This window comes from Danio rerio, chromosome 8 (assembly GCF_049306965.1).
Source record: "Danio rerio strain Tuebingen ecotype United States chromosome 8, GRCz12tu, whole genome shotgun sequence".
NCBI classification, from domain to species: domain Eukaryota; kingdom Metazoa; phylum Chordata; class Actinopteri; order Cypriniformes; family Danionidae; genus Danio; species Danio rerio.
Window position 1 is genome coordinate 38896569 of NC_133183.1, and position 21473 is coordinate 38918041.

Consider the following 21473-nt stretch of genomic DNA (forward strand, 5'->3'; position numbering starts at 1 on the left):
CTTCACAGAGCCGGCCCAAGGCTTAAGAGAACTGAGAGGCAGGACAAGATGGCGGGCTGGACTTGGTTAACTTTAGATTTTACACAAATCTCATTGTTTTGTTTTTCACCTAAAATAGTAATTAAAACATCCAAGATGTGTTTTGCCTCATCAAAATGTGGAATTTGATCAGCAAACTACTCATTCTAAGACAACTATGCCTTGGGCTAAATGACTTGGCTTCAAGTACGATGCCACACGATTCAGAAATGAAGGTACAGACTGCACAAACAGATAAACGACATGATGCATCTCATTTCACCACAACTAAAGGCAGCGACAAAAAAAAAAGTCAAGCTCTCACGATGATGACATTTCTCATGCAACCCTTTAGCAAGCCTACATAGTATTTATGCCTAAAAGTCACTGCATGGGTAAATAAGAAACAAGCAACACACACACACACATATATATATATATATATATATATATATATATATATATATATATATATATATATATATATCCATGGGCCACTGTAAAGTAATATGGTTCTGTCATAACGTTTTGAATGAAAATCTGCATTTGGATAAGACACCTTTAGTATAGTTTTGATTTTAAGGCATAATAAAGATCAAATGCAAGTACGAGTGGATTTACATTGAAAATTTCAAACGCATCAAGAAAACCATGTGCTAAGGAAATTTCAAACCATTTGGAACGCACAGAGACGAGCTTTTGTGCAAAAATGAACTTAAAGGTGCCTTTAAAAAAGTGTCAAAGTACTTTTGAAAACAAAAAAGCAAACCCCCAATAGGTGGCAGCAAGAGGCCGCTTTATTTGAGTAAAGCATTGAACGATTCATTCAGCCAAAGAAGCCAATAGGATGAACGGACAGTTGAATCAATCCCTGAATCATCGACTCACCCGAGTCTTCTTGGCGAAGGCCTGAATCGTTCGTGCAGGGAAACGTCGCTGTGTATTATTCAGAGATGGCCAACTGTTCTGCTGTTTATTTTATTATACTTATCGCAATGATTTTACTACTACTATCAATAAAATTAATATTAATAATGATAATATTGCCGGAAGTTGTACAGCGCATGCGTCACGTGTTCATCATCAGCATCCATGACAACCGTCCTGTGGCTGTTGTTTGAATCTCGCTGTGTCGATTGGCATCTGATCTCTGCGTCCTCCGTGACAATTTTTCCAGATTATCGATATTATTGATCGTTGGATACGTCGATTGATCGCCTGCTGTTCCCATCACTCAGGTTTGACCCTTTTTATTACGCTGTGCTTTGTGTTTGTGTTCAGTATGTCTTGTGTTCACTACAGGTTCCAGAGTCGACTCACCTACGACTCGCTCCAGTTTGAAGGCCTCAACATCAGCGCGGGGGAGCTGAAGCGGCAGATCATGAGGAGCAAGAGGCTGAAGTTCTGCCAGCTGAAGATCAGCAACGCCCAGACTGATGAAGGTGAGTTGAGGAAAAGACACTTCAACTGTTCTACGCTAACATTAGATGCGTTACATCAGACACTTCTGGAAGCTGTAAGGTGGTGCTGATGCTGACATGTAGGGATGTTTTGGCTGTTTTAAAAGGCTAATGGCTCTCAAAGTATACCGTGCTCCATAATTATGTGCTGATTCTGATTTTATTTTGCTGTCAGAATACACAGATGATGCTCTCATCCCTAAAAACACGTCGGTCATCATCAGACGGATCCCTGCGGCGGGACTGAAGTCCTCAAACAGAAGATTTGTTGGGTAAGTGCTGTGAAATGAGCACACGCGTCCTCTGTTAGATGTTATATGAAGACTCCTGGTCTGTCCCTGGTGTTTTAGTCACACAAGCTCCTTTGTTTTGCAGACATCAAGCTGGACGCTGGCGTGAACCTTCACCTAGAGCTGATCCTTCACTCCTCTCACTGGAGCAGTTGTTGAAGGTATTGAACAAATGAATAGCACAATAGCAATGTAAAGCACACAATATACGCACACGCACTCAGCTTCTTAGGGAGATTTGAGATTGTTTGAAGGGTTGAGGGTGAAAAAGATTCAAATGTGCAAATGCCTGTGAAACAGACTGAGAATCTGGCTGAGGCAAAGGCGTCAGAGGAGGACAAGCTGAAAGCGGTGATGTACCAGTCCAGCCTGTGCTACTACTCCAGCAGGTGAGCGTTCAGACACTGACAGGTTTGCTTTGTGAGAGATGTCTGAGCTGATTCTCATGGTTCTGATGTTCACTAGTGAGGCCATGAGGCTGCTTGGGATCCCGGGACACCACATTAGGCACTGCCCCACTAATGTGGTAACTGGGTTTTCCAAGCTCACGGTTGCTGTGAACTTGAGCTCTTGTCCTCATCAGTCAGATTGTTTGCTCAGAGTTTGACTGTCACTCCTCAATTCACAGGGCAGCCGCTCCGCGCCGCACAAGCGCATCCGGAAGAGCACAGGGATTCCCCGCAGCTTCCTGTTGGAGGTGGACGACCCAGACCGAAAGGGAGTCATGATAGACGGCAGCGGCCGATACGTCATTCCCATCATAGACGCGTGGGTAAACTGTACTTGGCATAGCCGCATGTTCTAGTGTTTGTCCAAATCTCACATGATGTCTGCTTGTGTGTGTTTGCGCTCGATCTGTTCAGTGAGGCCTATGCTGCTGAGAAGAGAAAGAGGCCGTCCTTCTCCTGCCAGACCGAGCCTTTGCCCTCCTCGTCCTCAGCAGGTGCGGCATCTTCGGTCCGGGACGCCGGAGGGAAACGGTCCCGCTCCCCATCTTCACCAGAGACGCGCGGCGACCAGAAGAGACCACGTCGCTGAGAGACCTTCATCCAAGAGACCTGGAGCCGACGTGTAAATATTGTACATAGTTTATTAATAAAAGATAATAAAGATTATAGCCGCATGAACTGTGTGGACTGGTTAACCTTCACTCCAGCAGTGCAACACACACACACACACACACACACACACACACACACACGAATGAATTCATAAACACAATATCATGAAGTTTTGCTTTAATTTAGGAAAAGAGAAACTCTTCTGGGCTAAAATCTGATGGGTTTTTTTCAGCGTTCTTACTTCAGTCTTTAATGTCAGGTGATCCTTCAAATGTCAGTGTAAAGTGTTGAGTACACTATTAGTGCTCAGTCGTGTTTTTCATAGTTACCAGTGCCGATGGAGTTTTTTGAAGCGTCATATTCTGCTGGAAACGTTTCATTTGAATGGTAATGTCCCATAAGCGGAGGTCTTGTGAGTAACTTCACAAGTCGGTCAAAGTCTAAACCGGTGACAAGCTCATCTACTCCCAGAACCTGCTACTCTCTACCTACACGTTGTCAGCTGATGTTTCAAAACCTCAACACTCGCATACAGAACAGCCTCAGCGTCTGCACCACTTATCGGCACTAGCTGCAAGTCTACACCCCCTCTGTCCAGAAGTGAGCACAGCCTCTTGGTACCATCCCAGCAAGCATTTTTTTGGGGTGTTTAAAGGTGCCAACTGACCATCAAAAGTAAAAATGACTCATTTTATCTCATCCCAACAGGGAAACCACCAACAATAAAGAATGAGTTACTATCTGGTGTCATGGCTTTGCAATGAAAACAAGTTTAGTTATAATGGAGGTCATTGGGGGCAAAAAACAGCCACTTGAACAATATGAACAATACATAAGGGTTAAAAGTCTAATAGACGGCTTGGTTAAAACCAGGCTAAATCTAGGCTGTCAGTGAGTGTGCACCCCTAACCCCGCCTCTCACAGTGACCTCACTAGCTCCGCTGAGTGCTTTGTGTCTCAGATTGCATGCAAGTCTGCAGCCAGATACTGCTGGAAGCTAGTCATCAAATACACAGGAACGAATGACTACACGTGTCAATCTGTCTATTAAACTATCTAATCTGTCTAGTCAGTCTTTTATTATCTTTTATATGCAAAAATATTCATTCATAAAAACATATGTATATATGAACACTGGGTCAAATAGGGTCCGTGCATTTTAAATCTAATAACAAAATTAACCCAATGTTGGTTTTGTCCATATTTAAATGAACGTGTGTAAACGCACGCTTTGATCAAACCTTTTATTCCCCTTGATGATATTGTGCTTTTTTTTCCCCCTCAATGCCCTCCAAAGTTTCAATGTTTGGCCGTGTCTGCCATATCTGTTTTGTTTAAAAAAAAAAAAAGGAATGCATCGGTTCCTGCATGTAGAATTCAGAAATCTCATGGCATCGAAAGAAAACTGGCAGCAGTTGAGTGCCGAGGTCAAAGGTCAGATGAGCAGGCATCACACCTGATAAACACCTGGGGCAACTGTACAGTAAAAAAAAAAAAAAACAACAAGATTAAGAAATATTGCTTTAATTTGAGAGAGACAAAAAAAACTCTTCCGTGTTAAAATTTGATGTTCCTCCAGCGTTCTTACGTCAGTCTTTAATGTCAGGTGATCCTTCAAATGTCAGTGTAAATTGTTGAGTGTACCATTAGTGCTCAGTCGTGTTTTTCATAGTTACCAGTGCCGATGGAGTTTTTTTTTTTAGAGCGTCATATTCTGCTGGAAAAGTTTCATTTTAATGGTAATATGCCATGAGCGGAGGTGTATGAGTAACTTCACAAGTTGACCATAGTCTAGAGCGATGACATGCTCATCTACTCCCAGAACCTGGCAGAACGAAATGTTGCAGCTCGTCCGGTCTTCAATGATGAGCCCAAAAGAGGCCACTTCACAGAGCCGGCCCAAGGCTTAAGAGAACTGAGAGGCAGGACAAGATGGCGGGCTGGACTTGGTTAACTTTAGATTTTACACAAATCTCATTGTTTTGTTTTTCACCTAAAATAGTAATTAAAACATCCAAGATGTGTTTTGCCTCATCAAAATGTGGAATTTGATCAGCAAACTACTCATTCTAAGACAACTATGCCTTGGGCTAAATGACTTGGCTTCAAGTACGATGCCACACGATTCAGAAATGAAGGTACAGACTGCACAAACAGATAAACGACATGATGCATCTCATTTCACCACAACTAAAGGCAGCGACAAAAAAAAAGTCAAGCTCTCACGATGATGACATTTCTCATGCAACCCTTTAGCAAGCCTACATAGTATTTATGCCTAAAAGTCACTGCATGGGTAAATAAGAAACAAGCAACACACACACACACATATATATATATATATATATATATATATATATATATATATATATCCATGGGCCACTGTAAAGTAATATGGTTCTGTCATAACGTTTTGAATGAAAATCTGCATTTGGATAAGACACCTTTAGTATAGTTTTGATTTTAAGGCATAATAAAGATCAAATGCAAGTACGAGTGGATTTACATTGAAAATTTCAAACGCATCAAGAAAACCATGTGCTAAGGAAATTTCAAACCATTTGGAACGCACAGAGACGAGCTTTTGTGCAAAAATGAACTTAAAGGTGCCTTTAAAAAAGTGTCAAAGTACTTTTGAAAACAAAAAAGCAAACCCCCAATAGGTGGCAGCAAGAGGCCGCTTTATTTGAGTAAAGCATTGAACGATTCATTCAGCCAAAGAAGCCAATAGGATGAACGGACAGTTGAATCAATCCCTGAATCATCGACTCACCCGAGTCTTCTTGGCGAAGGCCTGAATCGTTCGTGCAGGGAAACGTCGCTGTGTATTATTCAGAGATGGCCAACTGTTCTGCTGTTTATTTTATTATACTTATCGCAATGATTTTACTACTACTATCAATAAAATTAATATTAATAATGATAATATTGCCGGAAGTTGTACAGCGCATGCGTCACGTGTTCATCATCAGCATCCATGACAACCGTCCTGTGGCTGTTGTTTGAATCTCGCTGTGTCGATTGGCATCTGATCTCTGCGTCCTCCGTGACAATTTTTCCAGATTATCGATATTATTGATCGTTGGATACGTCGATTGATCGCCTGCTGTTCCCATCACTCAGGTTTGACCCTTTTTATTACGCTGTGCTTTGTGTTTGTGTTCAGTATGTCTTGTGTTCACTACAGGTTCCAGAGTCGACTCACCTACGACTCGCTCCAGTTTGAAGGCCTCAACATCAGCGCGGGGGAGCTGAAGCGGCAGATCATGAGGAGCAAGAGGCTGAAGTTCTGCCAGCTGAAGATCAGCAACGCCCAGACTGATGAAGGTGAGTTGAGGAAAAGACACTTCAACTGTTCTACGCTAACATTAGATGCGTTACATCAGACACTTCTGGAAGCTGTAAGGTGGTGCTGATGCTGACATGTAGGGATGTTTTGGCTGTTTTAAAAGGCTAATGGCTCTCAAAGTATACCGTGCTCCATAATTATGTGCTGATTCTGATTTTATTTTGCTGTCAGAATACACAGATGATGCTCTCATCCCTAAAAACACGTCGGTCATCATCAGACGGATCCCTGCGGCGGGACTGAAGTCCTCAAACAGAAGATTTGTTGGGTGAGTGCTGTGAAATGAGCACACGCGTCCTCTGTTAGATGTTATATGAAGACTCCTGGTCTGTCCCTGGTGTTTTAGTCACACAAGCTCCTTTGTTTTGCAGACATCAAGCTGGACGCTGGCGTGAACCTTCACCTAGAGCTGATCCTTCACTCCTCTCACTGGAGCAGTTGTTGAAGGTATTGAACAAATGAATAGCACAATAGCAATGTAAAGCACACAATATACGCACACGCACTCAGCTTCTTAGGGAGATTTGAGATTGTTTGAAGGGTTGAGGGTGAAAAAGATTCAAATGTGCAAATGCCTGTGAAACAGACTGAGAATCTGGCTGAGGCAAAGGCGTCAGAGGAGGACAAGCTGAAAGCGGTGATGTACCAGTCCAGCCTGTGCTACTACTCCAGCAGGTGAGCGTTCAGACACTGACAGGTTTGCTTTGTGAGAGATGTCTGAGCTGATTCTCATGGTTCTGATGTTCACTAGTGAGGCCATGAGGCTGCTTGGGATCCCGGGACACCACATTAGGCACTGCCCCACTAATGTGGTAACTGGGTTTTCCAAGCTCACGGTTGCTGTGAACTTGAGCTCTTGTCCTCATCAGTCAGATTGTTTGCTCAGAGTTTGACTGTCACTCCTCAATTCACAGGGCAGCCGCTCCGCGCCGCACAAGCGCATCCGGAAGAGCACAGGGATTCCCCGCAGCTTCCTGTTGGAGGTGGACGACCCAGACCGAAAGGGAGTCATGATAGACGGCAGCGGCCGATACGTCATTCCCATCATAGACGCGTGAGTAAACTGTACTTGGCATAGCCGCATGTTCTAGTGTTTGTCCAAATCTCACATGATGTCTGCTTGTGTGTGTTTGCGCTCGATCTGTTCAGTGAGGCCTATGCTGCTGAGAAGAGAAAGAGGCCGTCCTTCTCCTGCCAGACCGAGCCTTTGCCCTCCTCGTCCTCAGCAGGTGCGGCATCTTCGGTCCGGGACGCCGGAGGGAAACGGTCCCGCTCCCCATCTTCACCAGAGACGCGCGGCGACCAGAAGAGACCACGTCGCTGAGAGACCTTCATCCAAGAGACCTGGAGCCGACGTGTAAATATTGTACATAGTTTATTAATAAAAGATAATAAAGATTATAGCCGCATGAACTGTGTGGACTGGTTAACCTTCACTCCAGCAGTGCAACACACACATACACACACACACACACACACACACACACACACACACGAATGAATTCATAAACACAATATTATGAAGTTTTGCTTTAATTTAGGAAAAGAGAAACTCTTCTGGGCTAAAATCTGATGGGTTTTTTTCAGCGTTCTTACTTCAGTCATAATGTCAGGTGATCCTTCAAATGTCAGTGTAAAGTGTTGAGTACACTATTAGTGCTCAGTCGTGTTTTTCTTTTTTTTTTTTTTTTTATAACTTTTTATTTGTAGTAGCAATAAACACAGTACAATGATACCACTTAGGAGAAAACATTTCCGACTGCTTAACATTTTTCTTTTTCACAAACTCTAAAGTAACAGAACACAAAAAAATTAAAAATAAAAAAAAATAAATAAAGGTTTCATCAAATACAATATATGAAAATAACAGTAAAATGGTAACATAAATAATAACAATACTAAATTTCCATAGGTCAGAGAGGGTCAAATCTTTATTTATTCATTCAACTTTAGGTTATTATCAACTGTGAATTACTAATTTAAAAAGATGATTAAAGGGGGAGTGCAATGGGTCGTAAATTGAAAAAATGTTTGTTATGTGGATGGGAATTAGATAGTAATAGTTTTATATTTCTATGAAGATTGGATGGAGCAATCTAACGTAATCAGTCCACTTGGACCAGATGTTTCTAAATGTATTAATTTGGAGTCGAAGGGAGAATGTAATTTTTTCCATCACATAGATATTATATACTATCTCTAGCCATTCTTGGGTTGTTGGGGATTCAGGAAGTAACCAGTGTCTTGTAATTGCTTTTTTGGCTGCGAGTATTAAAATATTTATCAGTTTAATATTTTAATATTACAGTTATAAATATTTAAAATTTAAAAGTATTTATCAGATTTTCATATTTGGATATCAGAGCTTCCAAAATAAATAACTATAAATTGAAAGGGTAGTGTAATATTAAGTATGTTTTCTATTACTCCATGTACTTCTACCCAAAATTGCTTTATTACTGGACATTCCCAAAAAATGTGCCAGTGATTAGGTTCCTGAGACCCGCATAGTCTCCAGCACTTAGTGTTCTTTCCTGTGGTGTATGCTCTTTGTTTTGGCGTGATGAAAAATCTCATTAGACATTTCCATCCAAATTCTCTCCACATATGTGAATTAGTACATTTTGATGTAAATCTACATATGTCTAACCATTCTTCCACCGTAATAATGGCATTACTTTCCTTTTCCCATTTTTCTTTAACATATTCTGTTGAATGGGGTTTAATCGATCTAAATCCTTTATAAAGTTTTGAAATTATACCTTTACTCCCACTGCCTTTGTAGGCATCTATAAAAATTTTCAGTATTGAGTCATCCAGATCTGTTTTAATTTTAATATTATTTTCAAAGTGGTTACGTAATTGAAGGTATCTATAAAAATCAGATTTATCCAGGTTATATTCTTTCTTCAGCCTTTCAAAATCTTTCAAAAGGCCTTTCTCTGTGAGTGAGTAGAATGTTAATATTCCTTTAGAAATCCAGGATTTAAATCTATAGTCCATTTGATTTGGTTTGAATTCAGTGTCATAAGCACACCATTGAATTATTTGTAGTTTATCATTCAGTTTGTATTCTTCTTTTATAATGTTCCAAATTTTTAATTGGGCTTTAATCCATAAATTTTGCGTTTTTTCTATGTATCCCCCCAGGTTTTTATGTGCCAATATCGCTTGTAATGGAGGATCATTCATTAGTGTAATTTCAATGTCTTTCCATTTTGCTTGATATGTTGGGTTACATAGGTTAACCAGATATTTAGTCTGGGCTGCATAAAAGTAATCCTTAAAGTAGGGTAAAGCCATTCCTCCTTGTTCCTTTGGAAGTTCTACTGTTTTTAATTTAATCCTTGGTTTTTTCCCCTGCCAAATGAATCTAGAAATGGTCTTGTTCAATTCTGACCAATGTGTTTGGGGTATTTCTGTTGGGAGAGCTTGGAATAAATAGAGGTATCGAGGAAGGACATTCACTCTTATTGCGTCAATTCTCTGGCTAAAGCTCAAGAAAGAAACGGCATTCCATCTGTGTATATCATTTTTAATATTTATTAGTAGAGGATCATAATTTACTTTTGCCAATGTTGAAATCTCTTTTGTTAAATGAATTCCTAAGTATTTTAGTGATTTCTGATCCCATTTCATATTCAATTTGTCTTTTATAGTTACTGGGGGTGTATATTTAAAAGATAGGGTCTGTGTTTTTTGTATATTTAATTTATAACCTGCATAGGAACCAAATTTCTCCAGTAAAGTCATTAGTTCAGGAAGTGAGGTTGTGGGTGTGCTTAAATAAATCAAAATATCATCTGCATACAATGCCAGCTTGTGAATATCTCCATTTATGTTTATACCTTTAATATTTTTAGTTTGTCTTATCCATTGTGCCAAAGGTTCTATATATAGAGCAAATAACAATGGTGAGATTGGGCATCCTTGTCTTGTCCCACGTTGTAATGTTATGGTGTCTGTGAGGTATCCATTTATTTTTATCCGGGCTACTGGTTTATTGTAAATTGTACGAATGCCTTTTATAAAGTTTTCATGTATGCCAAATCTTTCAAGAGCTTTATATAAAAAAGACCAATTTACAGAGTCAAAAGCCTTCTCCGCGTCAAGACTGATTAAAAGAGCCTCCATTTTGTTCTGATATATATGATTTAGTAAATGTAAGGATCTTCTAATATTATCATAAGTTTGTCTTTGCGAGATAAAACCTGTCTGATCTTTATGTATTAGCTGCGGAAGAATCTTTTCTAGTCTTTTGGCGAGAATGCCTGTGTATAATTTATAATCAACATTTAAGATCGAGATTGGCCTATATGAACCGCATTCTAATTTATCTTTCCCCTCCTTTGGTAAAACAGAGATTACTGCTTCATTCCATGATGGGGGCATCTTACCCTCTTTTATAGTGATATTGCACGCTTGGAGTAGGCTTGGAGTTAAGTTTGATCGAAAAGTTTTATACCATTCTGATGAAAACCCGTCGGGGCCAGGTGACTTATTTGATTTAAGATTAGAAATAGCGTTGACTAATTCAGTTTCAGTTATTTCAGCAGTTAATATTTTATTTTGTTCTTCTGTTACAACTGGTAGGTTGATAGAATCGAGAAATTGTTCTATTTGTTGGGCGTTCTTTAAATGTGGCTGAGTATACAAGAGCTCGTAATAGTTTTCAAAAGTCTTTTGTATTTCATGTTGTTTGTGTAGTGTATTTTTAGAATTCAAATCCCTTATTTTGTATATTGATCTCTCAATTTGTTGTTTTTGCATCCTTCTTGCTAACAATTTAGTGCCCTTTGGACCAGATTCATAGTATTTTTGTTTTGTAAAATTAATCTTTCTTTCAATTTCTTGTGCATATATTCAATTTATCTCGTTTCTGATTTTCTTTATTTTAGTCATTAAATCAGATTTTTTTTTCCTTCTTATGTTGTAATTCCAGATCTTTTAGTTCTTCATTAAGGTTTGTTAATTTTAATCGTTTTTGTTTCTTTTCTTGAGCACATAGTGATATGATTCTACCTCTAATGACTGCTTTTAATGTATCCCATAATATGGCTGGGTTAACTTCTCCATTATCCTTCTCTGTAAAAAATAACTTTATATCTTCCTTAATTTGAGTTTGAAATTGTTGATTATTCAGCATATTTGTATTTAATCTCCACAATGTTCTTCCTGGATTATCTCTAATATGTATAGTACAAGAGAGAGGGGCGTGATCAGATAGGTCAATCGTTCCAATATCACAGGTTTGTACTCTATGTCGATCTCGCTTGAGTACAAAAAAATAATCTATTCGTGAGTATACATCATGGGGGTTTGAGTAAAAAGTGTAGTCACGGCCTGTTGGATAAAGATCTCTCCAGAGATCTACTATACCTAGCTCATTCATTACAATTTTTATTTTTTTATGTAGGGGTGCGAGTTTAGAGTTTTTTGATGAATCTAGATTTGGATTAAGACGGATATTCCAATCTCCACCACATATAACAATTCCTTTGCCTTCTATCATTAAGTCAATTATTTTCCTATAGAAAGATAACTTGCTTCCTGGGGGAGCATATACATTACATAAAGTTATATTAATATCTTCAACTTTCCCTGTTACTGAAATATATCTCCCTTCCTTGTCTGAAATTTCTGAGAGGTGTTCAAATGGTATTTTTTGCGAAATTAATATTGCTACTCCCCTTCTATGTCCTGATTTGTAAGAAGAATAATACACTTTGGAAAATCCCATTCTCTTTAATTTTTCATGTTCTATTGGTGTAAGGTGTGTCTCTTGTAACAACACTATCCCTGCATTTTCTTTTTTCATTTTTAACAGTATTTGACTCCTCTTAGCTGGATTCAACACTTCATTTACATTAAATGTAATAACTTTAAGATTACCTTTATTCATATTTTCGTAGTTTACTAACCAATTTAATTCCCCTCTGCGTCTCTCTTATTGACCGTAGTGTATATTTTGACATTGCCTCTCTTAAATTATAGATACTAAACTGATACCAAATTAGAACAATTTTAAAGAACATTACACCACCGTAACTAACAAGAACAGTTGCTTCCGGTGTAGAGGCTCGATTCTAAAGAGCCTTATGGGGCTTACTGCGTTTTAAGCCTCCGTAAGGGAAATGTCCACTTTATTCAAGAAGTGGGGCCCTATTAATTGGTCGTAAATTAGTCCAGACAACACAAAAAAAAAGTCTAACTCCAAAAGAAAATTATCCTCGGATGACAGTCAATAATCAAGTACCGACATTTTCAAACATTATTCGAACGCAATTAGGAATATAACGTTATTCATTCAGATGATTGTTTCAAAAACAGTCAGATAGGATAAAATATTGGTGTGAAAGACATATGAGATCTTAGCTGTTTTCCTGGATTAGATGTATAGAATTCCGTTTTTGTTCATTTTCTAAATTGCTTAAGCTTCTCCTTATACTGACTGCGGGAAGCTTTTTTGGGTTGTGCGTCACCGGCCACCTCTCCGTATCTCTGATCTTCTCCCCGGTCCCGTCGTTTCAGTACCGGTTGCCAGGTGGTTAGTTGTTTAGCTGTAATTTCCTCCTGTTCTATTGCCACGGAAGGTTTCACCACCGCGACCGTAAATCCACGCTTGACCAAGTCTTTCGTTGCCTCCGTCGCACTCTGGTACAGTTGGGTGCCATCCTCATAGAAAACACGCATCCTTGCCGGGTATGGGGTCTGGAATTTTATTTGCTTCTCCTTCAATACTTTCTTGACTTCGACATACTCTCCTCGCTTTTTAAGCACCTCTAAAGGGAAGTCGTGGTCTACGAAGAAACGAGTGTCATTAAAATACACCTTTTTTCTCTGCCAGGCCTTTCGAAGCACTTCTTCTTTCGTCCGGTAGCTCGAAAATTTCACTACTTTTGAGCGTGGCTTTGCCTCCGGGTTACTGGGTTTCAGTTGTAATGCTCGATGTGCTCGTTCAATTCCAAGTTCACGGTCCCGGGGTAAGTCCAATGCGTTTTTCAGCAAATTATTTAGAAACTCGATCATGTCTGTGCCTTCCTTGTCTTCAGGTATACCGTAAATCCTTAGATTATCTCTGCGTGCCCGTCCTTCCTGATCGAGCACTCTGGCTTCCAGATTAGCTTGGCGCTGTATGAGGCGTTTGATTAGCGTCGATGCTAATTGTAGCGTGGTCTCGGTCTCTTCAATTCTTTCCTCAGCCTCTTCCAGTCTATCGTTCGTTCTTTTTAATTCCTGTTTGAATTCGTCAAACTGCTCCATGTTATCCTTTCTGAATTCTCGAAGTTCGATGAGAATACACCGCAGACTGACCTCGGGGCCCTCTTCGCCATGAGGTGATGGTGTCCGGGAACGGCTTCTGTTTAACGTTACTTGACTTGTTTCAGGGTTGTTTTCTGATACATTCGATGTTATTTTGCTCCTTGTGGTGACCCCTTTCTCCATCATTACTTTAATACTCCCAAAGTTTTACAAAATCAGGTTTTAGGGGGTTATTTTGTTAACCGTCGGCGAGCTCGAAGATTAAGCAGTCATCCTGTCGGTGGCGCAACCGGAAGTCCTCTCTCAGTCGTGTTTTTCATAGTTACCAGTGCCGATGGAGTTTTTTAAAGCGTCATATTCTGCTGGAAACGTTTCATTTGAATGGTAATGTCCCATAAGCGGAGGTCTTGTGAGTAACTTCACAAATCGGTCAAAGTCTACACCGGTGACAAGCTCATCTACTCCCAGAACCTGCTACTCTCTACCTACACGTTGTCAGCTGATGTTTCAAAACCTCAACACTCGCATACAGAACAGCCTCAGCGTCTGCACCTCTTATCGGCACTAGCTGCAAGTCTACACCCCCTCTGTCCAGAAGTGAGCACAGCCTCTTGGTACCATCCCAGCAAGCATTTTTGGGGTGTTTAAAGGTGCCAACTGACCATCAAAAGTAAAAATGACTCATTTTATCTCATCCCAACAGGGAAACCACCAACAATAAAGAATGAGTTACTATCTGGTGTCATGGCTTTGCAATTAAAACAAGTTTAGTTATAATGGAGGTCATTGGGGGCAAAAACAGCCACTTGAACAATATGAACAATACATAAGGGTTAAAAGTCTAATAGACGGCTTGGTTAAAACCAGGCTAAATCTAGGCTGTCAGTGAGTGTGCCTAACCCCGCCTCTCACAGTGACCTCACTAGCTCCGCTGAGTGCTTTGTGTCTCAGATTGCATGCAAGTCTGCAGCCAGATACTGCTGGAAGCTAGTCATCAAATACACAGGAACGAATGACTACACGTGTCAATCTGTCTATTAAACTATCTAATCTGTCTAGTCAGTCTTTTATTATCTTTTATATGCAAAAATATTCATTCATAAAAACATATGTATATATGAACACTGGGTCAAATAGGGTCCGTGCATTTTAAATCTAATAACAAAAATAACCCAATGTTGGTTTTGTCCATATTTAAATGAACGTGTGTAAACGCACGCTTTGATCAAAACTTTTATTCCCCTTGATGATATTGTGCTTTTTTTTTTCCCCTCAATGCCCTCCAAAGTTTCAATGTTTGGCCGTGTCTGCCATATCTGTTTTGTTTAAAAAAAAAAAAGGAAAAAAAAGGAATGCATCGGTTCCTGCATGTAGAATTCAGAAATCTCATGGCATTGAAAGAAAACTGGCAGCAGTTGAGTGCCGAGGTCAAAGGTCAGATGAGCAGGCATCACACCTGATAAACACCTGGGGCAACTGTACAGTAAAAAAAAAAAAAAAACAACAAGATTAAGAAATATTGCTTTAATTTGAGAGAGACAAAAAAAACTCTTCCGTGTTAAAATTTGATGTTCCTCCAGCGTTCTTACGTCAGTCTTTAATGTCAGGTGATCCTTCAAATGTCAGTGTAAATTGTTGAGTGTACCATTAGTGCTCAGTCGTGTTTTTCATAGTTACCAGTGCCGATGGAGTTTTTTTTTTTAGAGCGTCATATTCTGCTGGAAAAGTTTCATTTTAATGGTAATATGCCATGAGCGGAGGTGTATGAGTAACTTCACAAGTTGACCATAGTCTAGACCGATGACATGCTCATCTACTCCCAGAACCTGGCAGAACGAAATGTTGCAGCTCGTCCGGTCTTCAATGATGAGCCCAAAAGAGGCCACTTCACAGAGCCGGCCCAAGGCTTAAGAGAACTGAGAGGCAGGACAAGATGGCGGGCTGGACTTGGTTAACTTTAGATTTTACACAAATCTCATTGTTTTGTTTTTCACCTAAAATAGTAATTAAAACATCCAAGATGTGTTTTGCCTCATCAAAATGTGGAATTTGATCAGCAAACTACTCATTCTAAGACAACTATGCCTTGGGCTAAATGACTTGGCTTCAAGTACGATGCCACACGATTCAGAAATGAAGGTACAGACTGCACAAACAGATAAACGACATGATGCATCTCATTTCACCACAACTAAAGGCAGCGACAAAAAAAAAGTCAAGCTCTCACGATGATGACATTTCTCATGCAACCCTTTAGCAAGCCTACATAGTATTTATGCCTAAAAGTCACTGCATGGGTAAATAAGAAACAAGCAACACACACATACTTGTTTTTGTGCATTGTGGGGGTCACCTGTCACGGTGGTTACGTAATGGGGACCGCCCTTTCTGATGATGTTAGAGACATAAAAAAATAGTTTGCCACACAAAAACACAAACTATTTCATAAAATCACTTCAGATTTTGGATATTCTGCAATTTTATTTTTAGACCTGACACAGTGGTCACTTGTGGGGACATTTCAGGTTTTGTGTAGAAGTGGGGTCCGCCACATACACAACCGATTTTTAGACAAAGTGGGGACCAATTCTACACACACTTTACTGGTATTGAGTCAAAGTAGGGACCAGATCTACACACACATTACCGGTATTGAGTCAAAGTAAGGACCAGGGGCCTCATGTATCAACGCTGCGTACGCACAAAAACTTTGCGTACGCCAGGTTTCACGCTCAGAATCGCTCACGTTTGGATTTACTAACAATGAACTGAACGTGGGAATGTGCGCAGGTTCACGGCAGCTTTCTGGCAGGCGTACGCACATTTTTTGTGCGTGTCTGTTTTATTTCCATTGGCGACTCCTAGAGGCAGTTGTGTTAAATTCTTCTCTACAAAGTGTCTGAGCCTTGCAATGGCAGCTGTATGAGACGGGTTCATATAGTAGGTATGTAACATTTCCATACCATACAGTTGACCAGCTAAACATTAAAGCGCAAATTGCAGCAGTCGCAATGTAATCTGAGCAATCTACCGCACACACATTGCTATAAAGACACTATCTGAAGATGAATTTGCATGCGTGAATCAGAAACATTTCCATTCAATAAATGTGCAAATAAAATATGATGCACAAACTTATTGATGATTCCTACTTGTCTTTCTCTTGATAAATAGTTGGCAAAATCTGATATGTAGCGGGGGAAAAAAGAAGAAAGAATTTATCAGACGCTGGATTCGAGTCGAGTTTACGCTCGAATTTGTCTGTACATGATCTCATGCTTCTTATGAGGTGCGCCACTGAGACCGCTTAGGGTATTGCAACATTTTTCAGTTATAAACCACACTATTTCTTTTTTAAATGCACTCAGTGCGATGTTCAGACCCAACTGTGTTAACCGTATCAGCTAAACTCCCACTCTATTTTTTTCTTTTGTTGTTAATTCCGGAGAACAAACTTGCAAATAACACCGCTTTTCTCCGGTCTACCTCCGAAAGCAGCACCTCCATTTCACATTCTGTTCAAAGTTTCTCTTTTTGCTTGATTTTGCCGTTGCTTTTTCGTTGGGTTTTGCCATTAGCATAGTCATTAGCATATTCATACGGGGGAGGAGGCAGGGAGGGGTTTTGCGCTCGTGCATGTTGCGCTCAGTTTCACGTTCATTCAGATGTACAAAAGAATATGCGTGAAATTCGGCGTACGCAGTGTTTCATACATCTGAATTTTTTTCTGCGTACGCACATTTACAGCTTCGTGCGTACGCAATGTTTTAGTAAGATTTCCACGCAAGTCTTCGTACATGAGGCCCCAGATCTACACACACATCACTGGTTTTGAGTCAAAGTAGGGACCAGATCTACACACACATCACTGGTTTTGAGTCAAAGCAAGGACCAGGGGCCTCATGTACGAAGACTTGCGTGGAAATCTTACTAAAACATTGCGTACGCACAAAGCTGTAAATGTGCGTACGCAGAAAAAAATTCAGATGTATGAAACTGTAGGGTCCAGCCAGTTGGTCCAATGACGGTATCCAATGGTGGATGAAGGTTCACTGCATGTTCGGTCTTTCCAGTGCACAATGTTGATTTATCTTAAACTTAACTCATATCTGACTCCAATTTTAGTATGAGATGGTTTAGAATATTAATATGTTTATCCTCGTTTTATCTGACTCCAATCATAAAACATTAAGAAGATTATATCAATATGTAATTTAGATAAATGTTTGAACCGTTTGTCTTCACTAGTAACTATTACATCCGTTCATTCGGGTGCTCATGTCGCTCAGAGAAATCGCCTCGGCCGAAGGCGTCCCTCACGGTCACACTCCGGTCAGTCTTGAATATTAAACAGAGGTAAATTGACTAATACTTTAGATGGCCGCTACCAGCGCGCTCGTTCTAAAATACTTTAGTTAGTCCCGCTTAGATGTACACCTTTGAGTTAAGATAATCATCATTTCTAATTAGAGGTTAGGGCATTAATATAAATGTACCGACTACTGGACTCTATAGTAACTTTGGTTTTCACCAAGCCCATGGTTTCCCATATGAACTTAATTTAGAATAATATTACCTTCAAACAAAGGTCGGGTACCCAATCTAGGTTAGTCGTGCAACACCTTGTTGACCTAGACGGAAGTTATCGCCCTTTCCACCTAAGTACACATGAATCAATATCAAGAGTCAGCCGGATCCCTAAAACACAATTAGTGTGCCCAATGCTCCATCTCAATTGGATTTTAGTCCGTCTACTGACCTGACGCAAGACGTGCGGAAACAAGGATACAGCGTAATCTACTTGAATTAATAATTACAGAGTGAGCAAAATATGGTCAAACATTACAATTTATTAGTCAGGTAAATGTATTATGCCAATTCAATCAGTCAATTCATAAATGATCAATACAAAACATCAAATTATCAAAGATAAATCCAAGATGAAAAAGATGCATTCCTGACTTTGTAATATACATAACATGGGGCAGACCCCATGTTATGGGCTGATCTGGTTAGGCAGAATCGCCCTGAGTTTTTCTTAGACCTTACCTTAAATAATCCAAGAATTCCCTCAAGGAAGTTGGTGTGAACAAAAGGCATTCACACTTAGTGGCACACCCCTCTCAGTGGTTCAAAAGATGCCTGAAGTTATATATTTATTGTTCTGATTATGTCTATTTCTGAGAGAATGAGACCATTGTACCAATCGCACTGAGACATTTCAAATGATATCAAACATGATAGTTAAAGTCAGTTTGGTTAGTCTAAAACATTGAAACATTGAAATGACCATATGTGTGACTTGGGGGGATGAAGCTGAGTCTCAGCATAGTCAGATGCAAATGCAGCAGGAACTGGTTTTTCACGCATTCCCCCCTGGTGGGTTGTGGAGTCCATTGGCCCTGTCTTCAGCTCATGTTTTGAATTGTCAAAGATATCAGAATATTTGCAATATTTCAATTCTTACAGAAACACTGCGTACGCCGAATCTCACGCATATTCTTTTGTACATCTGAATGAACGTGAAACTGAGCGCAACATGCACGAGCACAAAACCCCTCCCTGCCTCCTCCCCTGTATTAATATGCTAATGACTATGCTAATGGCAAAACCCAACGAAAAAGCAATGGCAAAAGCAAGCAAAAACAGAAACTTTTAACAGAATGTGAATTGGAGGCGCTGCTTTCGGAGGTAGACCGGAGAAAAGCGGTGTTATTTGCAAGTTTGTTTTCCGGAATTAACAACAAAAGAAAAAAATAGAGTGGGAGAGTTTAGCTGATGCGGTCAACACAGTTGGGTCTGAACATCGCACTGAGTGCATTAAAATAAAGAAATAGTGTGATTTATATCTGTAAAATGTTGCAGGTCGTTTGACAGTCTCAGTGGCGCTACTCGTAAGACGCATGTGATCATGAATTTATACGTTCGAGCATGAACTCGGCTCGAATCCAGCGTCTGATGAACTCTTTCTTGTTTTTTCCCCCGCTACATATCAGATTTTGCCAACTATTTATCACGAGAAAGACAAGTAGGAATAATCAATAACTTCATATCAATAAGCATCATATTTTATTTGCACATTTATTGAATGGAAATGTTTCTGATTCACGCATGCAAATTCATCTTCAGATAGTGTCTTTATAGCAATGTGCGTGTGGTAGATCGCTCAGATTACATTGGGAAAACAGGCGACTGCTGCAAATTGTGCTTTAATGTTTAGCTGGTCAAATGTATGGTATGGAAACCTTATATACCTGCTGAACCCGTCTCATACAGCTGCCATTGCAAGGCTCAGACACTTTGTAGAGAGGAATTTAACACAACCGCCTCTAGGAGTCGCCAATGGAAATAAAACAGACACGCACAAAAAATGTGCGTACGCCTGCCAGAAAGCTGCCGTGAAGCTGCGCACATTCCCACGTTCAGTTCATCGTTAGTAAATCCAAACGTGAGCGATTCTGAGCGTGAAACCTGGCGTACGCAAAGTTTTTGTGCGTACGCAGCTTTGATACATGAGGCCCCAGATCTACACACACATTACCGTTTTTTAGTCAAAGTAAGGACCAGTTCTACACACACATTACCGGTTTTTAGGCAACGTGGGGATCAGATCAGCACCCTTACTAATATTAAATTTTAAACCTCAATCAAGTAATTTGACAGTAAACTGCTTTAGAATTTTCATTTGAAGAGCAGGTCAGTTTATAAGAAATGTAATTTGAATACAGAAGGAACCTCAAGATCCAAACAGGAAATGGTCCAGAATAGATTTAATAAATGTTATATTTATTATAAATAATTTCCACAAAACCTTTAAACACAAAAAAAGCAGTAAACACAAAATCCATGAAACTCTCTTGCTTGTCTAAAAGCAGTTCTCATTGGGTATAACAAGCTTCCACATAACTCTTCCATGTCTGCGTGCACATTTAGTTAAGTGCAATAGCAAATAATATTAAACGGTTAGTTCACCTCAAAATGAAGATTCTTTTATTAATTCCTCTCCTTCAAATTGTTTCAATCCCTTGCTGTCTATGGAGGATGAGGAGTTCTTGCACTTCATCTAAGTTATCTTCCTTTGAGTCTGAAGAAGAATGAAGGTCTCAGGGGATTAGAGTGAGATGAGGGCAAGTAATTAATAATATAATGTACATTTTTGGGTAAACTCTTAAAACCCACCAGTATGTTCTATTTCTGTTTCTGTCGTATTTTAACTATTTGAAAAAAAAAACATTAAAAATATTTTAAAATATATTAATAAAGAACTGAACCCCACAAATGCAAAACCTTCATCATATAACCAAGCCACCAAAACTCCAAATAGACATCATTTGTTAAGCATTAACTCTACATTAATAGTAAGCAGTTTATAAACACAGCTAGATGCTCTATTGTTGACTTATAAGCATGTGTAATGTGCTCAATTTTTGTGTTTTCATACTTTGTTTATAATTCATTTTTCATAACTAAATGAAGTATTGCATTATTTACAAACTGTCTAAGAATAATTGGTGTTTTTTAAGATCATTAAGAATGAGTAAATAAATGATTAAAATACTATATAAATGAACATTTATACATTTACTATTCAGGCATATAATCAGGGCTAAAAAAAAAAGAAAAAAAAAAAGAAAATCCAATCGGTTCACTCTACACACAGCCCCACTCCTTGGTATCGAGCGCAGGCCCGGCCCTACATTTAGATGTTGTATAATATGAAATAGCAGTAAAAATTATGAAAATTGTTATGAAATAGTTTTTCAGTCATGTAGCCTAATACAAATATTTAGTACACTGCACAGTGCAATTATTATTTAAATTTATTATATCCATTATTATTAATATTAGTAAAATCTTTTTAAAAAATTTACTTTAGGCTATACTGCTATTTGCTCATGCAAAATTAAACACCAGAAAATATATCGTAGGCCTATATTAAGAGCTAAATAACAGTTAGCATCATAATTAGTTCAATTATGTGCTGTAGGCTATTGATTGACCAACACCCCCTGTATACAGTTTACACACTGCA

General features: G+C 39.3%; 3 protein-coding genes across 5 annotated transcripts in view; all 3 read left to right on the plus strand.

Annotated features, from left to right (window-relative positions):
- The window catches only part of LOC141375737 (E3 ubiquitin-protein ligase RBBP6-like), a 307115-nt gene extending 299132 nt beyond the window's left edge, over positions 1-7983 (plus strand). The window contains exon 7 of the transcript XR_012384477.1: positions 7792-7983. The gene's annotated coding sequence lies outside the window, so the exon portion shown is untranslated. The remainder of the gene's footprint in view (positions 1-7791) is intronic.
- Positions 510-2908, plus strand: LOC141375691 (E3 ubiquitin-protein ligase RBBP6-like). 2 transcript variants are annotated; one of them, XM_073910557.1, is made up of 7 exons: positions 528-1460; positions 1654-1750; positions 1854-1929; positions 2069-2157; positions 2234-2294; positions 2397-2536; positions 2632-2908. In XM_073910557.1, the coding sequence occupies exons 1-7, from the start codon at positions 1301-1303 to the stop codon at positions 2804-2806; spliced, it is 798 nt and encodes a 265-aa protein (XP_073766658.1). In that variant the 5' UTR covers positions 528-1300; the 3' UTR covers positions 2807-2908. The 2 variants fall into 2 exon arrangements, with proteins under 2 accessions (XP_073766659.1, XP_073766658.1); XM_073910558.1 differs by lacking the exon at positions 2234-2294 and having other exon boundaries at positions 510-1460; positions 2632-2902.
- LOC141375696 (E3 ubiquitin-protein ligase RBBP6-like) lies at positions 4505-7840 on the plus strand. 2 transcript variants are annotated; one of them, XM_073910569.1, is made up of 7 exons: positions 5224-6156; positions 6350-6446; positions 6550-6625; positions 6765-6853; positions 6930-6990; positions 7093-7232; positions 7328-7604. In XM_073910569.1, exons 1-7 carry the CDS (start codon positions 5997-5999, stop codon positions 7500-7502), a joined length of 798 nt encoding a protein of 265 aa, XP_073766670.1. In that variant the 5' UTR covers positions 5224-5996; the 3' UTR covers positions 7503-7604. The 2 variants fall into 2 exon arrangements, with proteins under 2 accessions (XP_073766671.1, XP_073766670.1); XM_073910570.1 differs by lacking the exon at positions 6930-6990 and having other exon boundaries at positions 4505-6156; positions 7328-7840.
- Positions 7984-21473: the final 13490 nt, after the last annotated feature.